Below are 24623 nucleotides of genomic sequence, written 5' to 3'. Positions count from 1 at the left end.
CAGGGGTTCCCGAGTTGTGGGTTCAGAATAATATGAACAAAGGCTGATGCAACCAAACAGTACTTTATTTGATACGACATGTATAAAATCAATACAGGGGCTATATTATGCTATGATAAGTCGTACAAGTAAGGAGGTAGTACAGAGTCATGAGGCTGAGGCCTAGACCTAAAGACACAGCAAGAACAACAACTAAAAATAGGAGGACTTGTTGGTTTTCACAAAAGTTTGTTGTCCACTTAACAAAGTTGTTGTCCACTTAAATGTCTGTCCCTTGGTGGAGGTCAACTAGAGTGATTGTGGACACTTCAAGAAGAGAAACGGGTATTTCTATGTTTGTGTCTATGTGTGTGTGTTGATGTGTAGCCTACGATTGTGGTTTTTATGCAGTCAACTTTTTGTCTGCCGTTATGAACAAACTTCCTAAAAACATTGACTTGTTTCCTGATTGTTTTACATTTACATTTAGCAGATGCTCTTATCCAGAGCGACTTACAGTAAGTACAGGGACATTCCCCCGAGGCAAGTAGGGTGAAGTGCCTTGCCTAAGGACACAACGTCATTTCGCACGCCTGAGATTTGAACTGGCAACCTTCAGATTACTAGCCCGATTCCCTAACCGCTCAGCCGTCTGACCCCCCTGAATACAATGTCAAATCGATATCGGTATTGAACAGGACTAGAATTTTCTTATTAATAAAATTACCTCTGATGAGTATGTGAACCAGCTCTCCCTTTAGACCAGTTTGAGTTCAATATGATCTAATTGAGACATTTACTGTAATCATGTGGGAGAACATATTTGCTGCTCACTTTAATGACTACATGTAACACAATTTATTTCTGGACATTTTACAGTATACAAATCACAAACAGATTTCAAGTCAATTTCATTTACAGAGAGTTATTTACATAAAAATATTTATATTGTATTCACAACATAAGTCTCATAAGACAAGTCCCACAGAGTGCTTCTTCTCCATCTTGTGGTTTGGGGGGAAACGAAGTTGGGAGTGATACAGTACAAATAAAGATTTTACATGGGATAGATCAGATGCCCACCGAAGGTATTGAAGTTGCTTCCATCATCGTAGAGCATGCAGTTAGCCCAGAGACGCATGAAGACCTGGTCTCCCGCCTCCAGCAGCAAGGTGGCGCTGTTGAACGCCATGTCATCAACGCTTCCTGACTTCTGATCGTAGACAGAGACTATATTGTGGCCATTACGAGTCAGACTCATGCCTGTTAAAGCTCCAGTGCCGTGATGGAAAGCTGAGAAACTAAAGACGTACACACCTCTGACTGGAGTCACAAAGATGCCTGGGAGAATAAAGAGAAACAAAAAGAAAAGGGCAAAATCGTCACTTTTATTTTGGTGTCGAACCAGACTTTCTTATTAAAGAAGCTAGTCATGGGATTGGCGTGGGAGTAGCTGTGGTTACAAAGTGGACTGCATCCATGGTTACTGTGGAGGAAATTGGGATTTCCTGCGTATTTACGTTATTCACTACTAATCCATAGAACTTTCACTCATCAATAGAATGTCATTGCATATGAGTACATTTACATTTATTCATTTAGCAGACGCTTTTATCCAAAGCGATTTCCAAGAGAGAGCTTTACAAAAGTGCATTGGTCAATGATCATAACAACGAGATAGCCCCAAGTAAGTCAAGAGTAAGTCTCCTGACCCAGAACATCTTTTCAACCTGACACATAGACACAATCTATTCTCATCAACAGAAATCCCAATTTCCTCCACGTTATGTTGCACACTTTCTCTGGACCTACCTGTGTTTGGGTTGTAGGCATTGCCAATGTTGATGAACGTTGTCTCATACACCAGTGTTGTTTCTGTGTTGTATGGTCCCAGATGTCTTTGTGGACTTCCGAGTGAGGCTGAAAATGCCACCTTTGGCTCACCTTTGCGAAAAACAAATGTTTCTAGTTCTTTGGCATGTTTTAAATAGGTAAGCGAGAGAGTCAAAAAATGATATTGGTGTGTATTCAACTGTAGGCCTATCTGAGACATGTAGGCATATGTACTAGTGCAACATGGAAATATAAGCAGGAAGCCTAAGATGTTGGTTAAGTAAAGTAAGTCACGTTTAAGTAACGTCACAATGTGACCAATACAGAACAATTCTGCCCTCAGCAACATATTTTCTCAGATGTCCAAGCGGTGTGAACCATGCTGACAAATCGTCAACAATGACTAGTACACTTGAGTCAGACTCCAATAGAGATTGCGGTAGCTCACAGACACAATGAACTCAACACTGCTTTGCTAGAGCCCCTGTCTGCCTTACCTTGGATCTGTCTCTTTATCTCTTCGATCTCATCCTTCAGTTGTCTCAGTTGGAGGTGGAGGTCAGACTGTCTGGTCCCAGCCTTCTCCTCTCCCCGGCTGGGAGTCTCCACCTCGTGTTCCTCCACCTCACCAGCCTGGTCTGGGTGAGTCTGCTCTGCTGTGATGTCATTCTCACTGACCTCTCCTCCTCCGTCCTCAGACAGAGAGGCAGACACACACAGAAGCAGCAGCAGCAGAAGGTGACTCAGGTTACTGACTCTCTTCATTCTGCAGTTGGATGCTGTACCTGACAGTTTCACAGTCCTCTGCTAACTCTGTTCTAACTCAGACTGCAGACCCATTTTATACACGTTGTAGTACCTCTTATCTTGCCTAAATGAGAGGGTGTACTTATAATACATAGCAAGGGTCATAACTGATACTGAGTAAGGTGCCCTGTGTTTTATTATTGATATTGGCAATTAAACTAAGACACTATCAGACAGTTTCCCAGACATGGATTAAGACTACACCTAAATTAAGAACACAATTCATGATCTACATAGAATAATTTTTCTAGACTTCTGGGAAACTGAGCCTTTATGTGGTATTACATTTCAGTTGAAAATATAAAAATTATGTAATGGAGATTGAGCTATGCGAATGTGTAATGTTACGGTACTTCACTGTCAAATGTAGTGTTGAATTTGAAGGGATTCTGTTTAATGCATTGTTACGTGGTGATTTTAAACATCCACAGCCTGATTTTACCACTGCAGAGCAAGGGTGACAATGAAATGAGTCTTGACAAAAACAAAGGTCATCATAAAGTTGATTTGAACCTTTTCACACAATGATATGTTCTATACTGGATAACGGCACTGTTGTAAACACTGCATGTATCTGATAACGTCGGACCAAATTGTTTGATCTTCGGTTTGTTTTCTAGTTCATGTATTTCAACGTGGAGACAGATGATTGACAAAGTGCATGTTAAAAAACAAAGAATATCTACCACATTTCTTTTATAACTGATGAGAAACTTATAGGCCTTTAGACTTTGGGCTTACAGAGTCCAGTTGCTGGCAATCTACCAATGGACTAATAGGGTTTTCCAGTAGCACACAGCTTTAGCACACAGCTTTAGCACCTGTTATAGCATTGAAACTACACTGGTCTACTGTTATTCAAACCACATGACCTCACTTATTGCTGAGTCACATTGAGGCTTTTGAATCGCATGCAGTTTAATGTCATACAGGCCGGAGTTCTGACTGAAACAGAACCCCTGTGACCCAGCACCTAAGAATAGCTGCTTGTTGATGTCGGATGACCCCTCTGAGATGCTGTGGGTCACTAAGACAAGCAGACACACATACAGACAGACTGACAAACCTAGAGTAGAAGCATCTTTGACAGACAGAAAAACAGATAAGCCCTGGAGGATGAAAAGTAAATAAAAGACCCTCTATGAGTTAAAGGGATTTTTTCCAGAGGGTTTAGTCAGGAAAACATCTCGAAGGGACGGAGTGATGCATTGTCGGAGCAGTAACCATGGAGATGACATAAGCATGAGAAAAGTCTATGGTAGACAAACGTACGCTAGAGAGCTCTTCCAGACCTTGGAGGGTTTCAGGGACTCCTCTCTACTCACTGACCTGACTCTGAGCACTGAGGATGGGCTGAGCTTCCAGGTCCACTCCCCTGTCCTGGCTGCTGTCAGCTCCCTGGTCCACCACAGTCTGCAGGACGGGGATGCAGAGTGGGAGAAGAGGGGAGGATCTGTTGATGGTGACACACAGAGAGAGGCGTCGATGGTTCTGGGTCCTGGGATGGACCGTGTAGGGCTGGCGGGGGTGCTGGAGTTTGCCTACACTGGGGTCATAGCAGCTCTGAACGCAGGCAATGTGGTCCAGATACAGACCGCAGCTCAAGTACTGGGAGTTCCCAGAGTTCTGGAGCTCTGTAGAGAGGAAGAGGAGAAGATGAAGATAGGAGGACAGAAGAAGACAGAGGAGAGGAAGATCTCAGCTGCAGAACAGATGGAGATCAGTCTTCAGTCCATCAGACAGCTGTGGACACAGAGAGTAGGCTGTGATGTAGTTCTGGGGGTGGATGGGACTTCTTTTCATGGTATGTATAATTTCTTCTTCATCTACATGTAGTGGTGAAAACCGTATATGGAATATTATGCAAATTGAGCACATTTAGCTGAAACAAAAATCAATGTGTATTTCCTCCTGCTAGCTCACAGAGTTGTCCTGGCTGCCAGTAGTGCCTATTTCAGAGCAATGTTCACCAGTGGGATGAAGGAATCCCAGCAGTACTGTGTGACTCTTCCCTTCCTGGTGGCAACCGAGCTGGAGATCCTAATTGGTTGTTCGCACAGCGGGTCACTTTCTCTCAATTGGGACTGTGTCTTTGAGGTCGGCTGCACCGCCCTCCGGCTACAGTTCCAGGCCGCCTTTTCACTGTGCATCGACTTCCTGCAACAGGAAATAGGCGCCCACTCCTGCCTGGACGTGGCGTCCTTCGCTGAGGCGTTTGGGATGGCGGATCTTCTCCAAACAGCCGACAACTTCGTCCTCCGGAACTTCAATAAGGTCTCAGTCACAGAGAAGTTTCGAGACTTGCCCTTTAAAAAGCTTCGTAAGTTCCTGAGAAGCCCATACCTCTGTGTGTCTTCTGAGCTTGTTGTATTTAAGGCAGCGGTGTCCTGGATCGAGGTCAATCCCATGACCAGTCCTAGACTGATTAGAGAGCTGCTGAAAACGGTTCAGTTCCCTTTAATGACCTTCACAGACTTCAAAGAGATCAAAGCCATGAAGATATGGACTGATTGCAACTCTGTTTATCTCTTGAAGACTTTACTGAAAAAATTCTGGTCTTATCGCTTTGCCTCAGACAACCATTACAGGATCTACCTACCCACACAGACATTGGTCTTGGTAGGTGGAAACCAGTTCTGTGAGGATACTCAGGTACATATTCCTAGCCGAGAGTTGTGGTTTGGTAATTCCCTAAGGAACCACATTGGCATTGTAAAGAGTGTGGAGTGGAGGAAGCTGGGAGAAATACCAGAGACACCCAGGGTTAGTCATGAGGTGGTGGTTCTTGAGGGGAAGTTGTACGTGGTCGGAGGCAGGAAGTTCTGGAACAGATCGGACGCCCTGAGTTCAGCCTGGCGGTGAGCTGAACAATCAAAGGTTTCATCTTTGAAGTTCAAACTTTCATTGATGTCAGCTTTGTCTCAATATTGTTTCTTCAATTCTGACTCTCATCAGGTATGACCCAGCTACGAACGAATGGCAGAAGCTGGCCGACATGCAGGAACCAAGGTTCTCCTTCTCTGTGGTTGCTGTGGATGGTGTGATATATGCCATAGGAGGAGACTTCGAATACCAGGCTAACTTGGACAGGGTGGAGCGCTACTGCCCAAAGACAGATTCCTGGAGGTGAGATGGAAGGGGAACTTTTTGACACATTGGTTTGAGGAAATGGTTCTCGATGGAATCAAAAACCTTGTTTGTAAAGGGGTTTTAGGGCAATCTGACAGGGACAGCCAAATAAATATTAAATAGTCACAATTACAAATATTGCGACTTTAAGTATTTTAAGTTTGCATTAAAAAACATAACCTACCTTACTTTCAGCTCCTGCAAACCTCTGGACACGGCCTTGAGCGGCCACTCTGCGTCAGTGCTGGACGGCCAGATCTTCATCTCAGGAGGCTTCAACTGCAACTATGAGTGTCAAGTGTCCATGTTCCTCTACCACCCAGAGAGAGGAACCACCTACCTGGCTGACATGATCCAACCCCGGGCCTTACACTGCATGGAGACCCTCAATGACCGCCTGTACGTAACAGGTGGCATCACCACTGAGGCCAAGAGGGGCTACTTTGACCAGCTGTCCTGTGAGGTGTACGACCCTGCGAGGGACTCCTGGAGCTCCATCTCCCCCCTGACCGTCCCTCACGTTGGCCCAGCCTCGGCAGTCCTGGAGGGGAAGCTGTACGTGCTGGGAGGGTACTGCCAGGAGGACTACAGGGAGTGCAAGCTGGTGCACCGCTATGATCCCAGCAGCCAGCGCTGGGAGAACATGGGCAGTATGCCTGGACCCAGCATCGCTTTACAAGCATGTGTGCTTCCCCTGCCGGCACATCTGAGACAATTACCAAAGTAAACCAGTGTAGTTCCACGCACCATTGGAATTAGAGGATTTTTTGGGCACTTTAGTTTAAAAGAAAAATGCTATTGATCATCAAATCTATGTCATCTCCAGTTAGCATGTTGCTTATGGAAAGTATTGGGGATGGGCTCAATGTATTCAAAGCTCGGCATTTACATGAGACAACATAGTTTGTAAGACTGATTTTGTTGTTTCGTTTTTTCAGGTATTCTACAAAGGGTGTTTTATAAATACTGTTGTTTGTCTTTAGTTTTTTAGTTTTTCAGCTACTAAAGTATATAATTGGCAGTGGCATTTATATAATTATAGATTATATATCTGCACTTGTTGAGATGTAACCACTTTAAACAAACAGCAAAGCCTACTTTAAATGTTGTGTTTATGCTAATTTTCAGTGAAATAAATACAATGATTGTACTTCATATTATTATTTTGTGCAGGTTTTTTGGGGGGGTTTGTTGAGAGAACTTCTATCTATACAGAAAAGATCTCTATATATGATTCTATTCTAGAATAGTATGACGTAGTACTTGACTGAATCTGAATCTTGTACTGAAAGTGCCAGACTGAATCTGAATCTTGTACCAGAAGTGCCAGACTGAATCTGAATCTTTTACCAGAAGTGCCATCTCTGCTGCCCCACAGTGGCCTGCACTGCAGACTCTGCAGCTCCACCAGCATCACACTCAGGTCCCTCAGCTCAGCATGGCAGCTGGATGAGCAGGTCATGATCCATCAAACTGTCTCACGATACACTGAGCCTCTGATGAACAGTTTTTTCCTTTTCTTCATTCTTTCTAGTAATTTGTTTGTTGGAAGGAGATGCTGGTGACAGTAGTCAGGGCTGCCAACTTTTCCAAAAACCTTGGAGTGAGATTTGGTATTTTGGGGGGCCAACCACAATTCCCCCAACCCCCCCAAATGCGTGTGTCTCACGACCAATGCGTGAGTTGCCAGCCCTGCAATAGTGTGTAAATGATTGCGGCTTACCACATGAAACTTTTACATATTAGTTTTTAATGTCAAATAGGTAAAGTAGAAGCCTGAAACAGAAGCTAGTAAAAAGGCCATGCAGTTGCCGCTTCAGTCGCTGCATGCAGTTTACTGTCATACAGGCCGGAGTTCTGACTGAAACAGAACCCCTGTGACCCAGCACCTAAGAATAGCTGCTTGTTGATGTCGATGTTTATATGAGATGCTGTGGGGCACTAAGACAGGCAGACAGGCAGACAGGCAGACACACAGACAGACTGACACACCTAGAGTAGAGGCATCAGAGACAGACATATAAGCCCTGGAGGATGAAATGTAAATAAGAGACCCTCTATGAGTGAAAGGGATTTTTGCCAGAGGGTTTAGTCAGGAAAATAGCTTGAATTGACGGAGCAGTAACCATGGAGATGACACGAGGACGCCTGCCCGAGGAATGGGAGGAACGCTGGAGGGGAGAGAAGGAGCAAAGAAGAAGAGCGATGAAGGAGAGAGGAGAGAAGGTAGCGGAGGACGACCCAGAGCTGCGGAGGATCGTTGCCTACAACGACACCAGGATGGGTTTGAGACGGAGGGACAGCGAGGAAGGAAGAAAGATGAAGAAGAAGAACAGCCGTGCGTCAAGACGGGAGGGAAAAGAGGAGGAGGAGGAGCGGTGGAATGAGAAGGAGGAAGGTTCAGAAGAGGAGGAAAACATCTCCACTTACAGCCAAGACACACATGCAAGAGAGCTGTTCCAGACCTTGGAGGAGTTCAGGGACTCCTCTCTACTCACTGACCTGACTCTGTGCACTGAGGATGGGCTGAGCTTCCAGGTTCACTCCCCTGTCCTGGCTGCTGTCAGCTCGCTGGTCCACCACAGTCTGCAGGACGGGGATGCAGAGTGGGAGAAGAGGGGAGGATCTGTTAACATGAACAGACAGAGACAGGTGTCGATGTTTCTGGGTCCTGGGGTGGACCATGTAGGGCTGGCAGGGGTGCTGGAGTTTGCCTACACTGGGGTCATAGCAGCTTTGAACACAGGCAATGTGGTCCAGATCCAGACTGCAGCTCAAGTACTGGGAGTTCCCAGAGTTCTGGAGCTCTGTAGAGAGGAAGAGGAGAAGATGAAGATAGGAGGACAGAAGAAGACAGAGGAGAGGAAGATCTCAGCTGCAGAACAGATGGAGATCAGTCTTCAGTCCATCAGACAGCTGTGGACACAGAGAGTAGGCTGTGATGTAGTTCTGGAAGTGGATGGGACTCCATTTTATGGTAGGTACAATTTCTATAGTTTCACTAAAGTGTACTGTGAAACAAGAAGTACTTATGGAGTCTTACCATGCAATGAAGATGAATCTAAAACAAATACAATTGTATTTCCTCCTGCTAGCTCACAGAGTTGTCCTGGCTGCCAGTAGTGACTACTTCAGAGCAATGTTCACCAGTGGGATGAAGGAATCCCAGCAGTACTGTGTGACTCTCCCCTTCCTGGTGGCAACCGAGCTGGAGATCCTGATTGGCCACTCCTACAGCGGGTCCCTCCCCCTTAGCTGGGGACATGTCTTTGAGATCAGCTGCACCGCCCTCCAGTTACAATTCCAGGCTGCCCTTTCGCTGTGTCTCAACTTCCTGCAACAGGAAATGGACGCCCGATCCTGCCTGGACGTGGCATCTTTCGCTGAGGCCTACGGGATGATGGAGCTCCTCGAGGTGGCTGATGACTTTGTCCTGAGGAACTTCCTGGACGTGGCGTCCACCGCCAAGTTCCTGGATCTACCTGCGGAGAAGCTCCTAGACTTCCTGCGTAGAGACGGACTCTGTGCTCCTTCGGAGCTGTGGGTCTTCCGGGCGGTGGTGTCGTGGGTGCAGGCCGATCAGGAGGCCAGGCTACCCCAGGCAAGGGAGCTTATGACCGGGGTGCGATTCCCCCTCATGACCTTCCGGGAGTTCAGGGAGGTGCGGGCAGTCAACCTGCGGATGGAGTGCAGCAGCGGAGGAGGTGAAGGAGGAGATGGGGAGGAAGAGGTGGAACTCTATGGGTCAGCCCTGAGGGAGTTCAGTATCAGTCTGCCTGGGAGTCAGAACCGGTACCGGGTCCGGAAGCCCAGAGATGTCCTGGTTCTGGTGGGTGGGGACCAGCTGGACCTGGACACAGGAAGACGTGTTCCCAGTAAAGAGCTGTGGTTCGCCAACTCACTACGCAGCGGCACAGGGCTGGTGAAGGAGGTGGAGTGGAGGATTCTGGGAGAGATGCCTGAGAAGGCGAGGTTAAGACACGGGGTGGCGGTGCTGGGGGGGCAGCTCTATGTGGTCGGGGGGGGTGAATTCTACGCTAAAGACGACACACTGAAGTCAGCTTACAGGTAAAGGGGGATCATCAAAATAAACTATTCTATACTGTACATTGTACAGTCAATGATGACATACGAAAGCAAAACGAAAAGGTCTTTTATTAAAACTAAACTAAAACTTTCTTTTATTGACCTTGTTCTTCATAAACACACTCATACAGGTATGACCCACAGCAGGGCAGTTGGCAGAGGCTTGCCGACATGCAGAATCATAGGAGTAACTTCTCATTGGTGGTTAGAGGAGAGAGACTCTATGCCATTGGAGGAGACAGAGACATCAGCGCCAACATGGACACGGTGGAAGTCTACAGCCCTGAGTCAGACGCCTGGAGGTTTGTGTGTGTGTGACTGTGTATGTGTCTGTGTGTGTGGTGTACGGTGTGTGTGTGTGTGTGTGTGGTGTACGGTGTGTGTGTGTGTGTGTGTGTGTGGTGTATGGTGTGTGTGTGTGGTGTACGGTGTGTGTGTGTGTGTGGTGTACGGTGTGTGTGGTGAGTGGAGGTGTGTGAGGTCGGAAGGTGTGGGGTGTGGTGAGCAGGTGTGTGGGGAGGTGTGTGGGGGGGAGATTTGGAGGAGAGGGTGTGAATAATAATCTGACATTTCCAAATGTTCTAGCTTCTGTGTTTTCCTGTATACAGTATAAAGTTGTAGTTTCCAGGGAATTATACAGATGGTACTTCAGTGACATCTAGAGGTATGTGTAGGTATACAATATTATCCCTCCTTGTTCCTTATCGTCTGTTATTAAATCCCATCTCTTCTCCACTAGCTCTTAACCTCCCTCTTCTCCAGCTTCTCCAGACATCTGCACCAGGCTCTGAGTGGATGCGCAGCCTCAGTGCTGGACGGTGAGATCTTCATCTCAGGAGGCTTCGACTGCCGCTACCAGTGTCTGGTGTCCATGTTCCTCTACCACCCAGAGAGAGGAACCACCTACCTGGCCGACATGAACCTGGACAGGGCCCTGCACTGCATGGAGGTTCTGGGTGGCCACCTCTACGTGGTCGGAGGGGTGTGTAATTCTCAGAAGTTCTACGCCAGCCAGCTGTCCTGTGAGGTGTACGACCCTGCGAGGGACTCCTGGAGCTCCATCTCCCCCCTGACCGTCCCTCACGTTGGCCCAGCCTCGGCAGTCCTGGAGGGGAAGCTGTACGTGCTGGGAGGGTACTGCCAGGAGGACTACAGGGAGTCCAAGCTGGTGCACCGCTACGATCCCAGCAGCCAGCGCTGGGAGAACATGGGCAGTATGCCGGGACCTAACACTGACATACGAGCCTGTGTTCTCCACCTGCCCCGACACCTAAGACTGTGACCGTGATCTTTCTGAAACATTATTATAAACTTCATCTATGAATTCAATTGATATCCTGAATTAACAGGATTTGCTTCACTAAAGCTGCAGTACTTTGGACAGAACAACAAATCTTGTCTATTTAATACTGATTAGCATCTACTGTATCATGTATAAATATGTCCACACATGAATAACAAAGAAATCTTATAGGTAAGACAGAGTAACAAACCTTATAAACAGGTAGTTTGTAGGCTACTTCGAACAGTTGATGCCTCAAGCCACAGAACTTGATGGAGAGTGATGCTTCGCTTAAATTATTTTAAATCATATATCATACGTTCATCAATTATCATAGTTTGGAAAAATGACCATATTTTATGACATATTTGTATTTTATTGATAAAGTATGAATACAAGACAATGAGGAAATGTTGATGGTAATCATCTCTTTAAAAGTAGTAAATACTGTTATGTGGTGGTTGGATTCTTAGCTCCTAGCGAGGGGTTCTCATTTTTACGCTTAGGTCACTTCCCGTCCTACTTCCTGTCTCCCAATGGGTACAGCAGAAATCCGCTGAAGGTAGTGTGTCCGTTGATGTTGTCGAACACTCTGGCGTTCTGCCACAGTTCCACTGAGACCTTCTCGTCGGCCTTCAGCTCGAGCACCACCGCGTTGCTTCCTCCGTCACTAGAGTCCGAAGACACGTGATCGTAGGTGGACACCACGCGAACCCCACCTTTCACCAAGACGGCGCCGACCAGGTGGGTGTTGTAGCCGAAGGTACTAAAGGTAAAGTAGTACAGGCCCTCTACTGGCGCTTTGAAGAAACCTGGCGAGTCAGGGAGAGGGAGTTCAAGTGAGAAACAAGCTATTGCTAGCTGACTATATGCAAAAACAAACTAATGCTAGCTACAAGCAAAACTTAGCTGATTACAAAACAGAAATAAGCTAATGCTAGCTACAAGCTAAAGTCATCTGATTACAAAACAGAAATAAGTTAATGCTAGCTGATTGAATACAGATAATGAGATGCATTCCCTCTTCATCTCTATTTCAGACACACCCACATAAACATGTTCTAATAATATGACCATACCTGTATGTTGGTCATAACCGTTGCCTATGTTTGAGAAAACTCTTTTGAAGATGAGGGTTGTGTCGCTGCACGGTCCTTTGTAGATCTCCCCGAAGTTGGACAAAGACGCAGAGAAGGCCACCTGTGGACCCTCTGAGAACACACAAGGAACACGGTTACACAATACTGAGGTTGGTATGCATTTTCAAGTCCGCTGCGTTTCAGTTGCAGGGATACCCAAACATACAGAGCGGAAGGCGACGCGAAGGCTCACTTTTAGTACCACTGTTTCTCAGCTTTTCAACTTCATCCTCTGTAGCGTTGAGTCGATGTGTGATTTCTGCAATTGTAAGGAAGAGAGAAAACGATGAACCCATGTCCATGCAGAAGGTCAAGTATATTATCCTGTAGACATAACATTTGGATTGTTTTTTTTTCTTTTAACGATGAAGGTCACCTGTTTCAATCAGTACTGAAAATAACATACCCTCGTTCTCTTTCTCCAGTCTGTCCACTTTGGCTTTCTGCCCCTCCAGTTCCTTCTCTGTGTGGTTCAGTCGAGCCTCCAAGTCTTTCAAACCTTGTAATTTAGCTCTGATGTCATCCAACTCTGTCCCGATGTCCAGATCACCCCTCTGGCCCTGCACAGTCCCCAGTGACAAGCAGCCCGACAAGGCCAACAGAACAACTATGCTACCCACCATTTCGTTTGACTATTGTCTGTCTGAGTCTATGTCCCTGGTGCCCTGGTTTGCTTGCAGTATGCGGCTGGTCAACCCGAACACAGTTTATATTCTGTTGTGTTTCAGGGGGAGGTGGAGGTGCAGGGGGAGGAGTGGGTTTGACTCAAGACTCAAGTCTGGACATGTTTGTTCTGGGAAAATCCTATGAATGTTAATTCCAGTAAAACATGTCGACTCAACACTGAATGACATGACATTAATTCTACATGCCAAGGGCGCTTATTATGTGAACAGAAACAGACATTTTTCAGAGAGTGAATGAATGAGTTAGGCTCAAATTCAACATTCAAGAAGATGTATTTTTATTGTACTATACGTTAACTCTACCTACGCTGTATGGATGCATTGACTGTTTTCAGTGGACCATACATTCACTTTGGTCTAAAAAAGGTTTAATTCCCATCCAGGTACTTAGTGAAGTGTAAAGACAGATTTGTCATGGTAACGCCTTCTGGGACATTCTATGTGTTGTCAGGCTGATCATCTCACATGCTTAAAGTAACGATGACACAGTATGAGCGTAATGGAACATTCAGACCAAATACATCTGTATTTGCTTACACTTTGTCTTGTACGTAATATATCATATAAAATACGTAAGCCTCATTTGAATTCCATTACGTCAGGGTCACAGTCTTAGGTGTTGGGGCAGGTGGAGAACACAGGCTTGTGTGTTGCGGTGCACCTTGTCATGACCTTGACCTCACGGTCCCTCTTCCCCCGGGCCCGCTCTCCTCTTCCTCATCTGCACTACTCGGTTCCTCCCACCCGTCACAAACACACAAGCTCTCTCTTCTCCTCCTCCACTTCCTCTCTCTTCTCCTCCTCCACTTCCTCTCTCTTCTCCTCCACTTCCTCTCCTTCTCCCTCCTCCACTTCCTCTCTCTTCTCCTCCACTTCCTCTCCTTCTCCACTTCCTCTCCTTCTCCTCCTCCACTTCCTCTCCTTCTCCTCCTCCACTTCCTCTCTCTTCTCCTCCACTTCCTCTACTTCTCCCTCCTCCACTTCCTCTCTCTTCCCCTCCTCCACTTCCTCTCCTTCTCCCTCCTCCACTTCCTCTCCTCCTCCACTTCCTCTCCCTCTCCTTCTCCTCCTCCACTTCCTCTCCTTCTCCTCCTCCACTTCCTCTCTCTTCTCCTCCTCCACTTCCTCTCCTTCTCCCTCCTCCACTTCCTCTCTCTTCCCCTCCTCCACTTCCTCTCCTTCTCCCTCCTCCATGGTTCTAAAGCTGTCTGTAGACACGGCTCAGCTACAGCCATGACGACTCTTAACAACAACAACAAGAATGAGAACAAGCTAAAACATCAACACAACAGCTTTAATCTCCTCTTCTGCCACTCTACATTTAAACTGCCATGCGCATGAAAAGACTTAAGCCACTTAATTCTAACTGAATGTAAAGAGATTCAATGGACATATACATTGTTTGATGAAGTGGGCATCTCTAGAGGTGTCCCCTTGCCATCCTATGGAGTGTGATGTTATTTTACATGGGGTTGGCCAAAAACGTTTAATTGTTTCATTATGGTTAAAATGAAAATAAAAATAAAGACACCTATATGATAAAGACACTTTCAATTTCAAGGACCCCTCACCCTGTCTTCACTGCAGAGTAGACAGCATCCAGGGAGGACCCCTCACCCTGTCCTCACTGCAGAGTAGACAGCATCCAGGGAGGACCCCTCACCCTGTCCTCACTGCAGAGTAGACAGCATCCAGGGAGGACCCCTCACCCTGTCCTCACTGCAGAGTAGACAGCATCCAGGGAGGACCCCTCACCCTGTCCTCACTGCAGAGTAGACAGCATCCAGGGAGGACCCCTCACCCTGTCCTCACTGCAGAGTAGACAGCATCCGGCTCCCTGGTGGTCAACATGTCTGCAGGACAGAGAGCTGATTAACAAGAATATATTTGTTACATTTAGTCATTTATTTAGCAGACGCTCTTATCCAGAGCGACTTACAGTAAGTACAGGGACATTCCCCCGAGGCAAGTAGGGTGAAGTGCCTTGCCCAAGGACACAACGTCATTTGGTTGACATAGCCGGGAATCGAACTAGAAACCTTCTGATTACTAGCCCGATTCCCTCACCGCTCAGCCACCTGACACCTGACTTGTTATAGATAAAATAATGTGATAGTAGTAGTCTTTTTTTTCTTCACAGTATATGAATCTTCTCCGTTACCTCCCTAAGTTGTGTTAGCGTAGGTGTCTATCTCTCTCATCATCTCTCTCTCATTCATTCACTCACTTTATTCACCCATTCACAACTGTCACTGTCAGGGATGAGAGGGTTGTAAAGGAGAGAACTGAGGGGTAATCACCTGATTTCTTGGCTTTCTTGCCCTTTAAGTCAACCTGGGCATAAGTCACGTCATCTGCTCCAGTGCCACCTACAGACCATCACAGGAAACAAAACACTCACTCTCAGCCATGGGCCACGATATGATTGGCTAAAAGACTGGTTGCGGGGCTCTGATTGGCTGCCTGCTTCCAAACTGAGCCCCGATTGGTGCTCTGGAGCTGGGACAACTACTCTAGACTGGTCTTTGATATGTGCTTGATAAAGTGGTGTTTGCATTATATTTCTACACTTTGCTTGTCTATTGTGTATCACGTCTCCACAGTGATATAATTATCCAATTCTCTATCTCTCTCCCTCCAACTCCTTCTACCTCCCCTCCCCTTGTAACTTTCCGGCGCAACCTCCGCTCCCTATCCCCCTCCCATTTCTCCTCTATTGTAACATCCTCCCTCCCCCCCATTGACGAGTTCTCGTCCCACCCCACTAACACTGCCACCGACACCTTGTTAACCACTTTAACTGCATCACTTGACTCTCTCTGTCCCCTGTCAACCAGGCCTGCACGATCTTCTCCCTCCTGCCCGTGGCTTACGGATGTTATTCGTGAAGAACGGTCCACCCTTCGGGCAGCCGAGAGGAGATGGCGCAAGTCCAAAGGCGGTCTGGACCTTGATAAGTATCACTCCCTCCTCAAATCCTTCTCTTCTCACATAACTGGTGCTAAAACCCTCTACTTTCTGAACAAAATTAACTCTGCTTCAAACCCCCACAAACTTTTCTCTACCTTCTCCACCCTTCTTAACCCACCTCCCCCACCCCCTCCCTCCACCCTGACAGCAGACGACTTCTCCTCCTTCTTTGAGAAAAAAGTCGCCGACATTAGCAGTCGGTTCCCTAAACCCACCTTTCCTACCCTCTCACCCTCCATGACTGACCCAACTAAATGTCTAAACTCTTTTTCTACCCTGTCTGAGGCAGAGATCTCTGACCTCATTCTCTCTCATCGCCCCACCTCCTGTCCCCTTGATCCTATACCCTCCCCTCTCTTTCAAACCATCTCCCCCTCCATCATAACTTTTCTTCTCCATGTCCTAAACTCCTCTCTCACCTCTGGCACCTTCCCCTCTGCCTTCAAACAGGCTAGAGTTACCCCTCTACTCAAAAAACCCTCCCTTAACCCTGCCGTTCTCCAGAACTACAGACCGGTATCACTGTTACCCTTCCTTTCAAAAACAATTGAACGTGCTGTATCTAACCAACTGTCTAACTTTCTCTCTCAGAACAACCTGCTTGACCCCAACCAATCGGGCTTCAAGACTGGCCACTCCACAGAGACTGCCCTCCTTTCAGTCACCACTGCCCTCCAGTCTGCCAGAGCGGCTTCCAGGTCATCCGTTATCATTCTGCTGGACCTTTCTGCAGCGTTTGATACGGTTAACCACCAGATCCTGCTCGCCAGACTTTCTGAGATGGGCATCACTGGCACTGCACTCCAGTGGATCTCATCCTACCTGTCGGGAAGATCCTACCAGGTTTCCTGGGGAGGCAAACTGTCGGGCCCTCGCCAGCTCTCCACTGGTGTCCCACAGGGCTCCGTCCTTGGACCCCTCCTCTTCTCTCTGTACACCACCTCACTTGGACCAATCATCACCTCCCATGGCTTCTCCTACCACTGCTACGCTGACGACACGCAGCTGTACCTGTCGTTCCCCCCGACCGATCCGGGGATCTCAGCTAGGATTGAGGCCTGCCTCACAGACATCTCCGCCTGGATGACCGAGCACCACCTCCAGCTGAACCTCGCCAAAACAGAACTTCTCATCATCCCGGCTAAACCCTCCATCTCCCACGATCTCTCAATCACCCTGGGATCTGCGACGGTGACCCCTTCATCCTCTGCCAGGAACCTTGGGGTTACCATGGACGACGAGCTCTCCCTCACGGCCCACATTGCTGCGGTCTCCCGGTCGTGTAGATTCACCCTCTACAACATCCGGAAGATCAGGAGATACCTGTCTGAGCACTCCACCCAGCTGCTAGTCCAAGCACTCGTCCTCTCCAAGTTGGACTATTGCAACTCTCTGCTCGCTGGTCTCCCAGCATGTGCAACCCGCCCTCTTCAGAGGATTCAGAACGCGGCGGCCCGCCTGGTCTACAATCTACCCAGACGCTCCCATGTTACCCCGCTCCTCATCTCTCTCCACTGGCTACCTATCATGGCCCGTATCAGATTCAAGACCCTGGTATTGACCTTCCGAGCAGTGAACGGGACTGCACCCGTCTACATCAAGTCTCTCCTGCAGCCTTACACCCCCACCCGCCACCTACGGTCTTCTTCAGACAACCGCCTGGTGGTCCCACCGCTCAAGACCGCCCGGTCCCAACACAAGCTCTTCTCCTGTCTGGCCCCCCAGTGGTGGAATCAACTCCCCACCTCCATCAGAGACACTGACTGTCTCTCCACCTTCAAGAAAAGGCTCAAGACGCACTTGTTCCGGGAGTACAACGGTACTTAGGAACGGTTCGCTTGACCCGATGTTAGTTTCCTCAAGGATCACAATGACTCTTGCTTAGAGACTTGTTGCTCTTGTGGTTAGTGGTAACTGATTAAAACATTTTTGGTTCTCGCTGTGATATATTGTTTTATTACTGTTGCTTGCTTTTTCCCACAGGTACACTTGCACTTATAGCTGTTCATGTTGTTTGGTTGTGACTTGTTTAACTACATGCTCTTATGGTTCTTCCCTTTGGCACTTACTTTGGTTGTTCACAATGTGTGCTTCATGTTTTGGCTACTCGCGATGTTTTTTGGCTATCTTGTTGTTATGATCAGTGACCTATGCACTTTGTAAAGCTCTCTCTTGGAAGTCGCTTTGGATAAAAGCGTCTGCTAAATGAATAAATGTAAATGTAAATGTAAATGTCTGACAAACGGCAGCATAACGAGACACTTGCATCTAACTCCACTACTCAGAAAAACCACTGTGGTGACCGGAGGATATGACATCACTATTTCCACGTTCTGTGTATGGCAGTGAAAATGACATTGCGTAAACGCACAGGATTTCTTCATGTCCTTCCGTTTCTGCCAGCCTTACCAGAGGGAGGTCCTGTGGCCACCTTGGAATAAATGGTGTCTTCCTCTGATTCTGCTGGCTTTCCTAAAGAGCAACATAAACATGTAAAAACAAACTGTCATTTTAAACAAGAAGCTATGTGTTATACATACACTATAGACCATCAGGTGTATGTGATGCTAAAAGGTAGATCATTGGCACCTGTATGAAACAGCTGATTACAATCACCTGTCTTTCTCTTGGGTTTTTTCATCTTTTTGAGCTCAATCTGGGCGTAGGTCAGGTCACTTGGTCCAGCCTCCACACCTTGAGCATGAACAGCACACACAGACCACAGTGACTCTGCAGTGAAACTCTGACAGGATTCGTACATGATACTCATGACAACTAACTCATAGATGACGCTTTGTGACAGGATCGTTACTGGAGGAGTCCACTCCTCCCAGTGAGACGCCTCTCATCTTCATGTCAAATGTTCCACACAGGCTTCTGTAGCGTTTCTGATGTTCAAAATGATTGATAATGTTGAGCCTCGTCCTCCTGGAGGATGCCTGGCCTGACTAGACCATCTACTAGGTATCACATCATCATACTGTCCTGGTAGTGTGGTACCAGTAGGACTAGACCATCTACTAGGTATCACATCATCATACTGTCCTGGTAGTGAGGGACCAGTAGGACTAGACCATCTACTAGGTATCACATCATCATACTGTCCTGGCAGTGAGGTACCAGTAGGACTAGACCATCTACTAGGTATCACATCATTATACTGTCCGGGCAGTGAGGTACCAGTAGGACTAGACCATCTACTAGGTATCACATCATCATACTGTCCTGGCAGTGAGGTACCAGTAGGACTAGACCATCTACTAGGTATCACATCATCATACTGTCCTGGCAGTGAGGTACCAGTAGGACTAGACCATCTACTAGGTATCACATCATCATACTGTCCTGGCAGTGAGGTACCAGTAGGACTAGACCATCTACTAGGTATCACATCTTCATACTGATACTATCTCACATTGATTGACTTGTGTGTGTTGTGTTTATGTTGTGTGTTTATGTTGTTGTGATTGGCTAAGACTGACCTTGCCCATGCTGCAGAGGGGCGTTTCCACCAGGAGCTTGGTTCTGATTGGCTATCTGGACCCCATCTAAGACATGATTGGTGCTCTGTGACTGGGAGGATCTATAAACAAAATGATTAGAATAAGAGGTTAGGATTACCACCAACATCACATTATACTGCAGACTATAAAAAACATCCCTATAGATATTGTGCTGCCCTGTTTTCTTTTCTTTTGAGTCTTAATGTCTACCTTGATAACCCAACTATGTCGGGTACAAAGTTTAGTCTACAAATGTAATCTCTCTCAGCTGTGATGGTTGAGAGAGATGGGTGGTTAACTCACATAGATGCCCCACTAGACTGAGCACCTGCAACACAAAACATATACAACGCTTCAATTACAGTCTTTCTAAATGATATTCATGGGGTTGAAATGATTTTGTGTATTTCATCACTGGACCAGGCAGAGGAGGAAAACGTTTTATCAACCTTCTCACCTTTGAACTTTCGCCAGCCTAGTAACAGCAGTATGAGGAGAAACAGTAAAACACCAGTCACAACCAGTCCCACCACCAATCCTACAGAGAGAACAGCACCTGGAGAGACATACACAAAACCTCACTAATGCTGGAGAGACGTACAGAAACATTATACTTGAATGTGTTTGCTGTTGGAACTACATTACTTTAAAATAACAGACTTTTAAACAGACTCCCTCATAAACATCTGACTAAAACATTACGGTATTTCTTAAATGAAGCTGTGGTTTTCTTTCATTTTGTCTTTTTTTTGTCTCATAACCAGTACAACTTTGATGAAAAAAACAAGGACATACCTTTCCCCACCATCTACACTAAGACAATCTGGATTTCTCATGACAAAATACGCAAAATTCACAAGAACATTACACACATACATTCACACACACACACGCACCATCACCAAAAATTACCTTCCACTGTGATACTGATGGAACCACTCTGTACTGTGGATATGGATCTGGACTGTATCTCTCCTGTACACCAGTAGTGACCCTGATCAGATGATTCTACTTTACTGATGGTGAGGGAGTCTCCAGATATCCTGTGTCTACCAGACTGCTCCACTGTTATCTCTGGTCTGTCTTTGTACCACCTGTAGCTCCAGGCAGGACCAGACTTCACTGAACACTTCAGAGAGACTGTCTCTCCGTGGTAGACAGGGTTTGGAGTCACAGTCAGAGTAGCTTTAGGGAGGGCTGAGGACAACAGAGATGAATTAAAGAAAAATGATGCATACCATATAAAGTAATACAGTTCCATGATCTCCAGATATTGACAATGTGAATGTGTCTGACAGGGAGATCAAAGATCTAGTAGCTGATTTGTTCTGCTGTCAGTAGTCTAGTTAACCCACCTGTAACAGTTATAGATGAGGGAGCACTACGCTGTGAATCCTGGAGTTGACCACTCCTCGTCCTCCTCCCCAAACAGCTGTACTGAACATTGTTGTGATCCAGTTTGAAAGAGCAGGTTTTATTGTTACAATTTCTATACTCCTGGTCATTTATGAACCAGTAGTAGTAGTTCCAGTCTTCATGCTGTGATATGTCACACTGCAGAGTGACTGTGTCTCCAGGATAGTGAGGAGCAGGAGGAGGAGAGAGGATGTTCACTGTTGCTGTGGGCAGAGCTGTGGACACAAAAGACACATGACAGTAACAGTAGGATTATCTGTTAGTTACTGGTTCTGTTACAAACACTTCTCAGATAGACTGTTTCTACCAGACTGGAGCACTTCTTCCTCCTGCTAGCTTGGTACCCCTGTAGCTCCAGACCTGGTCACACTCTACTGAACACCTTGGGGACTGTGTTAAGCCCTGGAAAAGAGATTGCCCTGTATAGCTCAGGTACTGAGCTACAGAATAATCTATGTAATATTAATGAAGGTTTCTCTCAAAAACCTTTTTTAAATTTGTTTAAATGTTAGCTCCCTTTAAGGTAGCTTGTATGAAGTGATATAAAACCTCAATTAATTGATCTGAGGAAGGTGAGCTGACATACCTGTTACAGTCAGCATCACTTCATCACTCCAGTCAGAATACTTCTCATTACTTGTGTCTTTACCAACACAGGTGTATGCACCTCTGTGGGACTCCTCAACAGATTCTATCTTGAGTTCAGACTCTGAACTGCCGATGTCTACATCATCCCTCTTAAAAAAGTACCGCCATTCAATGTTGTTCTCTCCTCCCTGTATCTGACATCTGAGAGTGAGTCTCTCTCCTGTAAATATCTGCTGCAGGTCAGGATGCAGGGTCACCTCAGCCTTCGGACTTTCTACAGAAACACACACAACACTGCTCTGTCACCCTATCACTTCATCAAGACTTGTCAGACGGTGTACAGATGATCTCCACCAATGTCCTGTACAGAGCTGAGTGTATGAACTCACCAGGTACAGACATTAACAGTTTCATTTGATTTGACAAGGAAGAGAAGTTTCAGTAGCCAAGGAAGAAAGGAAAGTTTGAGAGGCAGTCAGATATAGAAGTTCATTATTGGTGTGATCCAGTATCGTACTGTACGGCACTTTACTGTGTTTCAACCAACCTTGAGTGTTTCCAGAGATGAGGAGAGCACTCAGCACTACAACCAAGTCAGAGAGAAGCATCTCATTAGGTCAAATATATGTTTTTAAATCAACGTAATAATGTTAATTAACCCCTTCCACACACACATAAATCTCACACACGTACATACAGACATGCATACAAACATAGATACACACACAGACATGCCCCGTGTGTCTACACACACATGTTGAGTACATAATAACAGAGTAGAATGTGGGTATTCACAGAGCAGCACACAAGGTGAGGTGAGCCCCATCCTCTCCTGCTATCCAGTGTGAGAGTCTCTGAAGCACAAAGTTGATTCTGATTACAACACTTCCTACAAACTGAGGCAACACACTTCTCTGCTACTAGAAATACAGAAAGAGAGAACGGGGAGGGGAGGGTAAAAGAGAGAGAGAGAGAAAGAGAGAGAGGGATATGAACAGAGAATGGAGAGATAAAGATAGAAAAGGAGTTACAATATGAGAAAATAAGAGAGAAACTACAGGGATTGTGCCATAAACCTTCGAGGCTAGAGTATGACATCATAAACATTTATAAAATAATACATTTCAAGTTGTTATTCACTGTTGGCCAACTCTGTAGTTCCTTCCTCTTTACAGTAAAACTGGACGGAGAGAGAACTCAGAAGTGTGAGAACACAGACATGGGATGAATGTTGTTGCCTGCAGTAGGGATGGAGATGGAAAGATACATTTCAGAGTTAACAGTTGAGCATGACTGCCCCTGTATGTAGAGGTGACAGATCCAACTGGAGGCCTGCACAGTGTCCTTACCAGCAAACGCTGCCTTGAGAGGCGGGGGAAGATTTCACACAGGAAATGTTGAGACACAACCAGCTCTGAGATGCTGTTAAAAATACAACACATTATTTTCTGTTTCATGTTTCACACACACGTGGGAGTCAGATGGCTGAGAGGTTAGGGAAGCGGGCAAGTAATCTGAAGGTTGCCAGTTTGATTCCCAGTCGTGCCAAATGACGTTGTGTCCTTGGGCAAGGCACTTCACCCTACTTGCCTCGGGGGGTATGTCCCTGTACTTACTGTAAGTCGCTCTGGATAAGAGCGTCTGCTAAATGACTTAAATGTAAATGTTTCAACTTTTTAATAGTTCTCAATCAACTTAAACGTTGTGTCAGGATGTGATTCTATCTGCAGCTAGAAGAGAATGAGAATTCATGAATAATTTGATGTACGTTGAATCATTATAAGTAAATAATAGTGCTGCTTTCCACGGACCACAAAGGAAGCAGTACCCTCTCTTTCTCTGTCTTAAGAACCATTTCAAACCACAACCACTGACCAGGCTGTTTTTAGGGACGTGCTGGTTACACGTGTGATCCTCTTAATTTGTGTTAGTAGGTTTGTCTCTGTAACAGTCCTCTTTAAGATTTCAGACCCTTTTATCTTTAGTAAATGTACGTTTTAAATGTCTATTGCGTATTGGGTAGTTCATCTGAAATCATTCAATGGATCTAAATAAATGAAAGACCAGTTTTGAAACGTTAGTTAACAAAGTCTGTTCATCTGTGCAGTAGTAGATGGGAGTCAGGTGGCTGAGCGGTGAGGGAATCGGGCTAGTAATCCAAAGGTTGCCAGTTCGATTCCCGGTCATGCCAACTGAAGTTGTGTCCTTGGGCAAGACACTTCACCCTACTTGCCTCGGGGGAATGTCCCTGTACTTACTGTAAGTCGCTCTGGATAAGAGCGTCTGCTAAATGACTAAATGTAAATGTAAATGTAACTACTGGTTGTTATTAGAAAATAGCTTCATACAAAGTTGTGAAAACAGTTTTTTATTTAAAAGTAAACAAGCCAAAATTATAAATGACAAATGTTTGCTTTTCAAAAAAATGTATGTGGAGGAAAACTATATACACACACTTAGGGTGTGTCTTAATCTTGTCAGGTTTTACACCAGTACAGGCACTGAACCTTTGAAAGAATTAATGTAAGTCAAAGCTATAGTTTTCAATGAAAGAAAATACAGTAAAACTTGAATAATAGCAACATTGAAACATACAATATTAATACAATTATGATTTACTTGATGTAGACCATATAACTATGGCATCATTGATGTAGACTATATCAGCATAGCTATGGGATAAATGATAAAATTCTATATTACATGTAGTTTAAATAACATGAAGATGGCAGACAGACTGAACATCACATCCTGTCTATCTGGGGCATCACTGGACTTCACAAACAGGATGACAACAACACACACACACACACACACACACACACAGTACAACACACTTCAGTATCTTAACATGAAACTGTGGTGTCTAAAAATGAACAGTGACAGAGTTGCGTATCATTGGTTAAGCTTCAGAACAAGAATCAAACGTATCAGAGTGGAGCTCACGGTCCAGTGTCGTCATGGCTACGACCTCTTGGTTTTCGCACGGTGAGTTCGACTCCTTCATCCTCCTCGGCAGTTTTGACTGTGAAAAACAGACACAAACACAATCAGTTCTGTTCATATTGGACGACAGCAGTCGTGGAAAGCAGAGGAATTAGAAACAGCCTCAGTTAGTTTCAATATCAAAATAGCCAAAAAATTGTTGCTCAGCCTGCCCTTAAATGCTCATTTATCAACTTTAACAACAACCAGTCATGGTGTT

The 24623-nt window shown here is 45.8% G+C and overlaps 5 protein-coding genes across 6 annotated transcripts; 2 read left to right on the top strand and 3 right to left on the bottom strand.

Moving 5' to 3' along the window:
* Window positions 1-813: 813 nt before the first annotated feature.
* LOC136967747 (complement C1q tumor necrosis factor-related protein 3-like) lies at window positions 814-5805 on the bottom strand. 2 transcript variants are annotated; one of them, XM_067261663.1, is made up of 4 exons: window positions 3949-5805; window positions 2310-3728; window positions 1792-1923; window positions 814-1320 (listed from the first exon to the last, which is right to left on the bottom strand). In XM_067261663.1, exons 2-4 carry the CDS (start codon window positions 2575-2577, stop codon window positions 1037-1039), a joined length of 684 nt encoding a protein of 227 aa, XP_067117764.1. In that variant the 5' UTR covers window positions 2578-3728; window positions 3949-5805; the 3' UTR covers window positions 814-1036. The 2 variants fall into 2 exon arrangements, with proteins under 2 accessions (XP_067117764.1, XP_067117766.1); XM_067261665.1 differs by lacking the exon at window positions 3949-5805 and having other exon boundaries at window positions 2310-3747.
* LOC136967742 (kelch-like protein 33) lies at window positions 3719-6908 on the top strand. Its single transcript, XM_067261657.1, has 4 exons — window positions 3719-4423; window positions 4538-5477; window positions 5575-5745; window positions 5944-6908. The coding sequence occupies exons 1-4, from the start codon at window positions 3823-3825 to the stop codon at window positions 6473-6475; spliced, it is 2244 nt and encodes a 747-aa protein (XP_067117758.1). The 5' UTR covers window positions 3719-3822; the 3' UTR covers window positions 6476-6908.
* An 800-nt stretch (window positions 6909-7708) lies between these two features.
* On the top strand, window positions 7709-11531 carry si:ch211-63p21.8 (kelch-like protein 33). Its single transcript, XM_067261654.1, has 4 exons — window positions 7709-8725; window positions 8844-9816; window positions 9966-10136; window positions 10597-11531. Exons 1-4 carry the CDS (start codon window positions 7876-7878, stop codon window positions 11114-11116), a joined length of 2514 nt encoding a protein of 837 aa, XP_067117755.1. The 5' UTR covers window positions 7709-7875; the 3' UTR covers window positions 11117-11531.
* Window positions 11528-12957, bottom strand: LOC136967746 (complement C1q-like protein 2). The gene is made up of 4 exons (XM_067261662.1): window positions 12662-12957; window positions 12449-12514; window positions 12196-12327; window positions 11528-11928 (listed from the first exon to the last, which is right to left on the bottom strand). The coding sequence occupies exons 1-4, from the start codon at window positions 12876-12878 to the stop codon at window positions 11636-11638; spliced, it is 708 nt and encodes a 235-aa protein (XP_067117763.1). The 5' UTR covers window positions 12879-12957; the 3' UTR covers window positions 11528-11635.
* A 1627-nt stretch (window positions 12958-14584) lies between these two features.
* Window positions 14585-24380, bottom strand: LOC136968011 (peroxidasin homolog). The gene is made up of 11 exons (XM_067262012.1): window positions 24365-24380; window positions 21417-21692; window positions 20770-21045; window positions 20327-20611; window positions 19872-19970; window positions 19718-19742; window positions 19394-19494; window positions 18528-18605; window positions 18321-18383; window positions 15242-15310; window positions 14585-14794 (listed from the first exon to the last, which is right to left on the bottom strand). Exons 1-11 carry the CDS (start codon window positions 24378-24380, stop codon window positions 14739-14741), a joined length of 1344 nt encoding a protein of 447 aa, XP_067118113.1. The 3' UTR covers window positions 14585-14738.
* Between the last annotated feature and the right edge of the window lie 243 nt (window positions 24381-24623).

Source organism: Osmerus mordax, chromosome 23 (assembly GCF_038355195.1).
Source record: "Osmerus mordax isolate fOsmMor3 chromosome 23, fOsmMor3.pri, whole genome shotgun sequence".
Classification (NCBI taxonomy): domain Eukaryota; kingdom Metazoa; phylum Chordata; class Actinopteri; order Osmeriformes; family Osmeridae; genus Osmerus; species Osmerus mordax.
The sequence above is the reverse complement of the archived record's forward strand: the minus strand, read 5'-3'. Positions and strand labels throughout refer to the sequence as shown.